The sequence below is a fragment of the Neodiprion fabricii genome, chromosome 4, assembly GCF_021155785.1.
Source record: "Neodiprion fabricii isolate iyNeoFabr1 chromosome 4, iyNeoFabr1.1, whole genome shotgun sequence".
Taxonomy (NCBI): domain Eukaryota; kingdom Metazoa; phylum Arthropoda; class Insecta; order Hymenoptera; family Diprionidae; genus Neodiprion; species Neodiprion fabricii.
The window spans coordinates 8,974,683-8,986,279 of record NC_060242.1 but is presented as its reverse complement, the minus strand read 5'-3'; the positions used below and the strand labels follow the sequence as shown (position 1 = coordinate 8,986,279).

Here is an 11,597-nt window from a genome sequence, read left to right as displayed (position 1 = left end):
ATGAACGCTCATTAAAGAAACATTCAAAGTGCATTTCAGATGCGTACAGTGTGATACGTTGTTAATATGCTGCACGGTGCCTACTCATAACTAGTAATGAAGCAATGGTAGTGTTTCGATACTAAGGTCGGTCCGAGGCAATCTGATATTAAGGAGTTCCGCGCTCCGTTTATACAAGCGCGCGCGGTATCATTGTTATCAATTGGTTCATTCGACTAAAATTATACTCAGTCCCATGGCTACAATAACAACCTTGTTACAACCGAGCCCTATTCACTCAATTCCTCGTTTATTATCGTACACGAGCGCACGAGACCCACTACGAGCCATTTAAATTAGTAGTACTAAGTAAAAACTTGCGTTCCTACTCACAATTTCAGAAGTGCTAATTCAAGAATAACAGTGTAGCGATATTTTTTGGATATATTTTGCAGAGTATTATCATTTACTTTCACTAGAAAAGGAAAAGTTTTTTTTATGTGAAACAAAGTATTTTTCCTCTTCAATTTCTTTTCCTTCAAGCAATAGCAGTGTAGGCGATGAACGATTGTGTGATTTGGTATGAGATAGCCGATAGAAATACGCATGCACGTCGAATGATTGATTCGAATAAGTACCCATTTGGAATGTTGAATAAATTTAGATTTATACCATTCTTATAGCTAACAAAATACAGCTATCGCAGATCTTTGGAAAATCAATGGAGCGTGTAACAGACCCAGATTGATAAAAGGTCTGACCTCAGAATAATTCTGTATTAAGTGTGATGTGCATTTCGGTGATTTCGCGAAAAATGGTTCAGGGCTTAGGCTTGACCCGGATTCGAACCCGGGAGATTTCGCTTTTCAGGTGACGGATCTGACCACCGGGCTACCCTGGCCGACAAACCTTTCTGGACAGTTACCCAACTATCTCGAGAAATGCTACGTTATATAATATATAAGAGAATGGAGTTTTCAAATATACACAATGTATAACATTTTATAGATTTACTCGTAACTGTTATTTTTTCGGATTTTGAAGTGTGCCACAATATATATCTGAAAGTCTGAACTTTCAAACCTGGTCTTGGAGAACCAATTCCTGAAGTTTAGATACAACGTCTAGTGAATATAATTTTCAATGAAAAAATATATCAGGGTGGCCACTAATTCTCCATCACGAAATTCCCTGACTTTTCCAGGTTTTCCAGACAAAAATTTTATAATTTTCCTTGAACAATTTGAATAAATTCGTTATAACAAATTGAAAAAAATATACGTATTTTCCAAACAATTTTTTTTTTTAACGAAAGTACGAACCGTCACTTGGGTCACACTGTCCCATCCAGCTGATACGCACAGTCGTTTGTAAGGTAATATTTAGGAATAGTCAAAGTTTGAAGAGAACCTTCCGGTGATGGTAAGAAAATTGGTATTCGATCTAATTAATCTAAAGCTTAAAAAATACTGTGGGAAATATTGGTATGAAAAAAGTATATAGTAAACGATTCCCTGACTATTCGAGAATTGCAGAATTCTATGACATTTCCAGGTTTTCCAGAATTCCCTGACCAGTAGTCAGCCTGAAAGAGAACCGTCCAGTGATGGTAAAAAAGAAATTGTATTCGATCTAATTTATCTACAAATAGCAAGAAGGGATTGTTTGCTTCTATTTCATACGTGAATTTTATGCGTGGATATAAAGGTCGGATATTATCTTTATGCACACACGTAATTATATCATCCACGTATCTTTTATAAAAAAGTTAATTCGAACGGAAGCGCATCAATGACCGTTTGTTCTAATTTTTCCATTACTAAATTAGCTACACATGGACTAATTGGTGACCCCATATCTACTCCATAGATTTGTTTGTAAAAATTGTTATTACGTATAAAATACGTTGAGTTCACGCATATATCAATAGCTTTCACGAATTCCATCTTAGCAATGGCTGTGTGTTTTGTTATTTAAGCCCAGTTTTTCTTTATGATCGCTGTGACTAAATTAGTAAGTATGTTCGTATACATGTATAGAGAAGACATATCTAACGATATCAGCATATGTTCTACATCTACTTTGTGCACTATTTTACTTTCTAATGCATTTAGTTTGTTGATGTTCTTCAATCTAAATTATGTGATTAATCCGAGTCCACAAGAACTTTTTAAATTTAACGCTGATATTAAGAGTTCAGAAAAAACTTTTCTAAACATTAAAATAAACAACATCAACAAATTTAATGCATCAGAAAGTAAAATACTGCACAAAGTAGATGTACAAAAAAGCTGGTGTATTAATTTTACTAAGCACGAGATACCAAATAATATCCACAATCTGCTAGCTCTCGGTCCAAAACATGGATTACTGTATAGTGAAAAAGACATTCCTGTAAACGAGTTAATATGTGCTGTTGAGGCAGTTTTGACAGGAAAAGATGTTATAACAAAGGACAGACATTAGTCGAACATAGCTAGGCAAATTTCAAATCACATTCAAGTCACACATGAGCATAATGGTAATTCTAGAGAGCATAATACTAATTATAAGAAAGCCCAAGAATTCCTTAAATCACACAAGGACGTGGTTATCACTAAAGCGGATAAAGGCAACAGCACAGTCTATGTAGTTTTGATTTTTGGAACGCCATATTGAATCCGCCATTTTGTATTTTTTCAAAACTGACCTCAGATTCGTAATCAGCGACCCTGAAAACCCTAGGAACAAAATTTTTGCGCCAAATAACATTTTTTCAATGATTTCATCCGCCATCTTGAATCCGTCGTTTTTAATTTTCAAAATTTCCATAATTTTCTAAATTCAAACACTGAATCAAGGTTATATCCGAAGTTGAACCCAAGATATAACAATTAGCTCGAGAAATCAAGCAAGAAACCATTATTTGATTTTTACGTAAAATTTCACCCTTTTCGAGCCGCCATTTTGAAAATAATTGATGAAAAAAAATTCCTAACCAATAGGTTTTTAAACTACAGATAAAAATTCCACAATTTTTGCAGAAAAGAGTCTGATTTGAGTATTATAGAGGTTCGATATAAATAGTTTTTCAAAAAAACTACACCGGAATTTCGCTGTTTTTTAATTGCAAATTTTCCATAGAAAATCTAATTTTCATGGCTTCTAACCTCGATATTCTAAAAGAGCACCCTTGCAAATAGCGTACCAATTTTTATCAAAATCCCATTGTCCTAGCGTTGTTGGCAATCGGTCAAACATGACTATATGAAAAGTATCATTTCGGGCGTTAATGGGTTAAGTCAATAAATGATCAGCAACACATACGTATATCGTATGAATAGGATGTAATTAAACCTTGTCCAATGTACTTGAAAACTGTTTGAACACTAATATCAAGTCAGCATAGCTAAACAGCTGTTTTTTCTATTTCCGAGATTTTCAACGATAATTATTCCAAGTAAATTATGTGCTCGGAATCTGAAAAACATCCTGTGTAAATATTAACATTCAATCATATCCATAATATTGTAATGTTAACAAACGATAAATATTATGAAATCAGATATCAAATGGGATATTTTTGTAACTCAGTATTCCACATTGTATAACCCATTACCTATTGAATATAATCTGATTTATTCATAAATTAATACAGCAGATATACAACTTCTCTAGGACACTTCGCAACAAAAATAGAAGACAACAATGAATATCAAAAAATTTACAAATTTCGTCCGTTCATTTCTTACGTGTACAGTTTTTGTGATGATACTATGACAACTAGTAAACTCAGTTGCGCAAAATGATAATTTCGAAGATTTCTCGCTGAATATAGTGAGTAAGTCTCTTCCCTGTATTTGGCAACTCTCTCTATATAATTCTGGTTAATCTGATTGATCAGTTGCAATGACTTGTATGATGAGATATACTGTCTGTAAAGGGTAAGAGATATGACTCGATATATGTAATTAACTACTTATATGATAACATACTCGCATGTCCCTGTGTGTAATGGGCCTTGATTTTCAGTACTTTGTTAAAAAGTCCCTAATTCTTCTTTGTGATAACAAGAGGTCCTACGTTGTCACAGGTTTCCTTATTGTGCCGTCCGTGAGCGCCGTCGCAGTACGGCCACTGTAAAAACAAATACACCTCTTGATCAATGAGTGTAAACAAAAAATATATGTAGAGTTTTGCTTATGTTAAGCCCAGATAAACGATTTCAATTTGCAATCAGCCCGGGAAATTAAACTTTGCTAATACAACTATTACATAGATCTAGAAATTTTTTTTGATAAGCGGAAAACATTTATTCGGTTACAGTAGTATTTTTCAACTATCTAATTTCTACATATGACTACAGATATGAATCTTTTAAACAATGGTATCTTTTGAAATATGTAGGAAGAAAAAGAGTCACAAGATTTCGTGATTGCATGAATTCCGTACTATCAATTTTTAATAACCTCACAGGATCCTGGGTAAAACTAAACTCTGTTGTTATTAACTCTAGTCACCTGCACCTATAAAAACTTCCAAATTACTTACACGGGGTCACTCAGGCCACAGTCAATAACATTACGTTGTGTAGTTACGATTTGAACAAACTTCTCATACAAAATTTAACAATTCAAAAATGGACTCCAATGTTAGTTTTAGCAAAAGACCGATGGGGGATGTGGAAGAAATTCTTGAAGGAAAAAGTGAAAAAATACACAATACATACATGGGATTTCTTAGACTAAAAGATTTTCAAAATCATTTTTATTCTATTTGCATAAACAACCCTGATTCAAGCGCGCTGGCTAAAATTGTACGTTAAAGTCGGTGTTGGGTTCAACTGGACCCGATGTAAGTGACTTGGGTTAATTTTGTACAGTAGGGGAGAATCGAATAAGACGGAGACGTTAGTGGGAGAATCGATATAATTTGGCTATTTCGATTAATGGGACATCGTCTACTCGTGTCCGTCATCTGTAGGCCTTTATCTGGCTATTTAACAGGAACATTTCGAATGTTTTATCATTGGACCAAAAAAAATTATCTTATCGTCGAGTGCAAGAATCCCCATTCTTCTAAGATGGGGATTATAGGAAAATGATCAAAACTGCTATTTATTTAAAGTTGGAACGAGATATTGGAGAGTCAAGTTACACTTAAAATCGAGAAAAAGTTACAAAAACGCTATTTATTTATATTGATCACGATAGTCACAAACATAGTCTATGGTATAAGCGTCGTTAACACTAGAACAATCTTTGGACTAAGACTGCTGGTTCGACTTCCTTTTATAATTACTAGGCATTTGAAATCGATGAATAATCTATTTTGGTTCAATAACCTGACTTTGTTCGTTTACAGCATTGATAGCGCAAAAATATACGCGGGCGAATATCCCCATTTTACTCTGCACCAAAGCTCCCAATTTTGCCTGATCCTATTAGGAAAGTACATGCATTCAAAGGTATACTGTCTCTTTTTTATAATCCAAGCTTTCACGCTACCCGGCATCCTTACACGGAGGGCTAACCAAAACACTTAATGGCTCTCCACGTACGTGTCTGGTGTTTATTTTCATTATGCATAGCTGAAAACGAACCAATGGCTTTCAGTACAAGCCTACAGAGTCGACCGATAGATAGCACTACTCTATTAGTATAAAAAACAGTACATCCCCGTTTTATGCAACTCTCCCTTACGTCATTAATATATTTCCATTTGAATTTTGTTGATTTCAAAAAATATTTGTAAGTATTGATCGAGAAAAAAATATTTATGATTCAAATATGTGAATTTCACATGTTTTTAAGACAAAATTAGTAATAGTAATGATTTTCAATGATCGGAAGTAATTAAAAATAGCCCCGAAGCTGAGCTAGCAACCATAATTGGCAGTCGAGCACTAAGTGAGCTAAAAAAAAAAAACTGTACCACGTTATCACATCAAGTTGTGAGATTATGAACAAGTATTATTTTCTTCCTATCATGTTAGTTATTAAAGATAAGATTTCTCAGTGTGCTCTGCAGCTTTGTTTAATGTTGTGACGTGCACATAATGCATTAAATATAAAAAATATCCCCATAACACTAATCTGGAACATTCTATTAAATATACAATATCTTAATCGTATACGTAAGAGTGCAAAGTCCATCGCAAAATTTTTCTGTTGAAAATGTATCAAATTACAACAATTTATGTAAAAAAAAAAAAAAAAAAAAAAAAAAAAACGCCGGGAATTTCGTAGTACGTTACGTCATATATCAAACAATATAAAAATCGGGTCTGCCTATTTCGAGTTTTTGAGTAAGTTCTAATATTCATCTTTATTATCCTTCTTGATTTTTCGATTTGGATGAAGCCGAAGTTATCAGCCAGAGTTACCAGCTAAACATGTTAATCTTTTTGCAAATAGAAAAATGTAGTTCAGTTTTATCCTCATAATTGTATAATTATTTTAGCGGTTTTAACTGGTTAAAAGTGTATTTTTTCGCGAGAAAATAAACTTACTATCTTCAAAATTGAGTTGTCGATGCAGATATTAGAAAAATAAATGCTTTTTTACAGGTTCGTTACAGATGTTTTAAATTTGTTCCAGACTTTTTATCAATACAAATATGTATTTTTCATTATATCTATATCAAGTAGTCCTTACCTAAACTATGCGTAATCTTTCTACAAGAGTGTAACAACTATTGCGTATTATTGGAGATGACTAAATCAGTTTTTTTTAGATTTTTATACCGGGCATTATTTACACTTTTACTAATCTGCATTAAAACGTGCTAGTTTTTGCAATAAATATCGAAACATGCTAGTTTTCGCGATGAAAATCGAAAGGTGCTAGTCCTCGCGATAAAAACCACAACATGCTTTTATCGCAACATGTTTTCGTAAGAAATCTGGATCATGCTACTTTTAAAGGGGCGTCGAGTTATTCGTAAATGAAGAGCGCTTGGTCTAAAGTTTTGACTAACAATAAGTCGAAAAAGAATGTTATTTTCACACGTTACAGTTACTTCGACATGTATGTACCGCGATAATGTGTAACATATCAGAACTAGTCTACTGTACTGACTATAATTGACGAATTATTATACTTACAATTATTTGGATTTTTGTAAAATTTCTCACGTGAACATCAAATCCGTAACAAACTTTTATTCGGAGAATATTTTTTATTAATTTGGAACTTTCACATAAAATGAAATTGGAGAAATAAAAAATTGTTAAAAAAATGTATTTCAACGAAACTATTTCTGAAAAATCTCAAGCATATGAAGCGAAGCTAAAACGAAGCAAATTCGATGTTACCAAATTGTTGTAAACTGTTGAAAAAAAAAAAAAAAAAACTTTCGACGGAACTGTTTCAGAAAAACCTCGGACATGATACAACTCCGCCGGAACTTATGAGAACTCGTGTAAATAAAAATACGGCAAGCCGGTATATAACGGTTATTTGGAGTGCGACACTATAAAATTGCTACGAGAGGTTGGTAAATAATTTTTTTATCGCCAAATTTTCTGCGTTGAATCGCCAGGACTATCACTATAATGTATCAGGAACTACAGAACTTGGCTGTATGCGAAAAGACCTCAGGTTTATTTTTGATGGACTTTTTTGGGTTTGATCTCTAGAACCATCATGAATATGTATCAGGAACTATAGAACTCGGTTGCATGCAAAAATAACACCGTTTTATTTTTATTTGACAGTTGATATGCTAACTTCACGTAAATTCAGGGCCGGTGTTATGTAATGTAACATTTGGTGCCAATTTCACAGCACTTTGTGACTTGAAATCTCTCCAACTATTTCAAATGGAATTACGGACATTGTCAGCTTATTTAAAGTCGTTTCAATTGTTTCAAATTCTATCCACTAATTTCATTTCGAAATAATTTCTTTAACAGAACAGTCATTAAAAAAACTTTGGTTTAATTGGGGATCTGGTCTCCGGTAAAGAGTTTGGTACCATAAATAAACATCTGTTATTTCAATGTGATACTTAGAAATTTCACAATCATGCTTCATATTGGGCAATGAAACATTCAACACCTCATATCGCCTCATTTGAAACCTTCGTTTACGATCGCAATTTCTCATTATATTAGAACTTTTTAGAATGTCGCAATGCTCATTGTCAGTAAGATTGAAAATAATCAGTTGATTTGCAGTCGTGGAAATTATTCAAACATTTGATTAATCTCGGGATCAGTCTCTTTTTTAGCAAAGGATGATTCTGCCGAAAAGAGGTTGAATGTATTTTGCTGCAAAGTCGACCTGTTGCTTTCAGATTGATCAAATCTCAATTTTCACGGAATTAGATGTTAGCAATAAAAGAAGTCGAATGATGTAGTACATGTGAGTTGTTGGAAAGTACTTGAATCATTGGAGTTCGTTTAAGATCTTATCTTTTGAAATGCGGTGAAGCCTCCTGGGTGTTGATCCAGTAACGCCGCTGTTAAGAGATAACGCAATAGCCTCTAAATACGACCGGGTCCAACTGTTACATAGTAAACAACATTCTATGCTGCAAAGCTTATCAACCAGTAGGGTAATTGATCAAATGGCGCTACGTTATGTATTAATTCTATATTTTTCAGATTAAATCTAGTTTGGACAACTCCTAAAATGATAGTGCCTTATCGTAGGTAAATTTAGATTTGGCGTAATCAACATTTTTCCAACAAATCTAAAATTGGATGGTTTTAAAACCTTCTGTACTATATTAATGATTACCTTAATCTGTTCAAAGAAACTTGAATTTAAATGAATCATGCATGCTGTTTTTCAATTGATGATAAACAAGCATACCAGTAAATGTTTAAAAACTTTTTGAGATAATTTTAATATAAATTTGTCAAAAGCTTGTCACAAAGATTATTTTGATGCGTTATCTAGGCATCAAGATAAAAATAGTACAAGAACTGAAGTTGGTGATGCAGTTCATAAAACACGTAACTTATCAAATTACAAACCAGACAATTAACAATCAAATATGCTCATACTGCTGAGATGATGATCTGGAGTTTGACTTGATCATTATCATTACACTCTTTTTACAATATAAATAAATTAATATATAGGTACTGTAAATCACTGATTCTGTTTTGAAAATTTCAGAAAACAATTTCGGAGATCGGATTAATTTTTACCCCTAGGGCGCTACACTATCTATATGAATCAAATAACCTACACATAGCTTACGCACGCCCCCAGAACTTCAAATCAACCCTGCTAACGGACTGTTTGTCGTAGGAGGTTTTTTTTTCTCATTCGATACAACAGTATATGCAAGAAAAATCTAGTATGAATATTTCATTGTCAAAAATTCGATTGAACAAAGAAACATAAATGATTTTAGCAGGCTGCAAGAATTATGTGGGGTTAGGGGTACCCATATGTAGGGTCCTAGGGTTAAACAGATATTTTGAGTTCAACAGGATAAACCTACCATTGTAAATTTTTCTACAGAACTCGCATTGTTCAAAGCACGTAACGATATAAAACAGTACCAAAAATTTTTCCACAAATATTCTCAGAAGTAAATTCAAACTGCAATTAACCAATTCTTTATAAAAATCTGTACCTATTAGATGTATACATCCAAGAGTAAATTTCATTAACGATCAAATGTTAACAGAGACAAGGTATACGACTGCCGGGGAAAAAACCAATTTCTTGAATATTTTCATTAAAAAGTGTAAGGCATCTCAATAATTTATCATTTCTAGAAGTGTCCAAGGAAAAGAAAAGTTATCATCATTGTGAAAAATTATAGACATAAGGTTTAGATTTTACAGACACAGGTAGTTCTTTAAACAGTGCTGCCACGTGACAAATTATCAAACAGATATTCTATTACCATGTACAAATAGAAGGTATCCCAGAACTAAATGCAGAGATTCAAGAAAGTAATATAGGGGTCAAGGAGAGTAAATGTACCTTGAAAAACAATATGGTCTCTGAAGTAGCATTCACAAAACATGACTAGTGTAAAGTATCGCACTTGGCACCAGCATATTTAGTCAGCAGTCTGGTTGATAAGTGTACTTAATGGCTGATGCGAGTCTACATTCACAAATGTGAAATTTCCAAACAAAAGTACTCTCAATATCCAACTTTCTTACAAAAACCAGTTCTTACAAGAAGTGTTTGAAATTACGTCCTCTGGCTTTGATGCAGAATCGAGCTCAACAAACGCATCGAATCAAACATATGATTGGATTAATGCGACTCTTTAACCACCTGTATCTTGCAAATGGCGTTTCAAACACTGCAAGTTGTGAAGGTTAATTAACTTAACTCGACCTATTTTATTATCCACTTACATTTCTGAATTCAGTTCTAGAACACCCTCTAGACTCCAGGTGATTTGAACATATATCTTATCAGTATCCAAATTTTCTCCTTTTGAATTTTTGATTATCACAGCAATTTTTGGTACATGCTAATTGAATAATCATTGCCACAGAAAGCATAACTATAGCTTATATTCTTCTAAATTCTCAATTAACATAATCGACTCACATTCTCACTCCGCCAGCAGCGGCACATAACAGCTTTTTCAGTAATATCTTCTACATCGATGGAGTCGACAACCTTGGCGGAGTCCTTCTTTATCTTAGGATTTATGTGACTGGAGGGCTAAAAAGTAAATACCATGTATAATGACGTATAGTGGAAAGTAAAATAGTCAAGGATACGCAACAAGAATAAAATGAATTAAAGCGAGAGGAAATTGCTCAATGTCGGATGGAGCAATACGTTTTACCGTAAATATTTCTTCAGACTTCATTAAATTTTACCTACCGGTGGCCTTCCATGAGGGCAAAACGCCCTGTATGACATGAAACCGATTCCGGCCATCAGGGCAGTTGGCGGTATCAGTGATAACCAGTCGCGAACTGAAAATAGAAACCGCAAGATTACTGCATTTCGAACGGTAACTTCCCATTTCTCGCAATGCAATGAAACACTTGTCAGTAATCGTGCTTCAGACAAACTGTCATCGGCTATAATCATGCAATGGTTCTTTATTTTTTGTATAATTGACTGGCAATGAGTAATAAATACCTCCCAGTCGAAACCATCCTCCGATCGACGATGGAATCGGTAATCCAGCCAAATAATTTGGAACTGAAACCTTAACGAGGTTTGCCACAGAATCCATGTTGCCTTACTGGCTGCTACTGCTACCCATCGACATAAGAGAATGGACCGCGTGTTTCCTATCTAAGTAGTGCACAGAATACGTTCGTCACTGTGCAAGCGAGATAGAGTATTACATAAGGACTGATACCCCTAGGTTATTTTGCGTAACAGTGTGCCGGGTTTGGCCGGGTTTGAGAATATTAGCAGTTTCGCGCTTATCAACCAAGCAACTGACCACGTCGGTAAGAGAAGTTCTTCATAACCAACAACTATCGCGTGCAAGACATTGGTAACATACCGTCGTCATCGTGAAACTAAAAATTTGAGAAAATCCCGTACAAGAAATATTATGTATGCCGAAATTATGCGACGACAAAATAAATGTTAATCAAATATATGAACCTGTATCGTTTATATTTACCTGAATATATCGAATCTCCCTAAGATGCTCAATTTATTTTTTCAAAGTTTTTTACATCA

General features: G+C 34.0%; 1 protein-coding gene across 2 annotated transcripts; it reads right to left on the bottom strand.

Moving 5' to 3' along the window:
- Positions 1–3,578: 3,578 nt before the first annotated feature.
- Positions 3,579–11,214, bottom strand: LOC124180939 (CDGSH iron-sulfur domain-containing protein 2 homolog). Of its 2 annotated transcripts, XR_006870345.1 has the most exons (5): positions 11,040–11,214; positions 10,776–10,870; positions 10,494–10,610; positions 3,954–4,095; positions 3,579–3,893 (listed from the first exon to the last, which is right to left on the bottom strand). XR_006870345.1 is itself a non-coding variant. In XM_046566893.1 (4 exons), exons 1-4 carry the CDS (start codon positions 11,134–11,136, stop codon positions 4,009–4,011), a joined length of 396 nt encoding a protein of 131 aa, XP_046422849.1. In that variant the 5' UTR covers positions 11,137–11,213; the 3' UTR covers positions 3,579–4,008. The 2 variants fall into 2 exon arrangements, 1 of the variants encoding a protein (XP_046422849.1); XM_046566893.1 differs by having other exon boundaries at positions 3,579–4,095; positions 11,040–11,213.
- Between the last annotated feature and the right edge of the window lie 383 nt (positions 11,215–11,597).

Coding starts and splice junctions, on each gene's coding strand:
- LOC124180939 (XM_046566893.1), bottom strand. CDS start 11,136: ATGGATTCTGTGGCAAACCTCGTTAAGGTTTCAGTTCCAAATTATTTG. Junction 10,611..10,775: donor GCCCTCATGGAAGGCCACCG/GTAGGTAAAATT, acceptor TTTACTTTTTAG/CCCTCCAGTCACATAAATCC. Junction 4,096..10,493: donor GCTGCTGGCGGAGTGAGAAT/GTGAGTCGATTA, acceptor TTGTTTTTACAG/TGGCCGTACTGCGACGGCGC.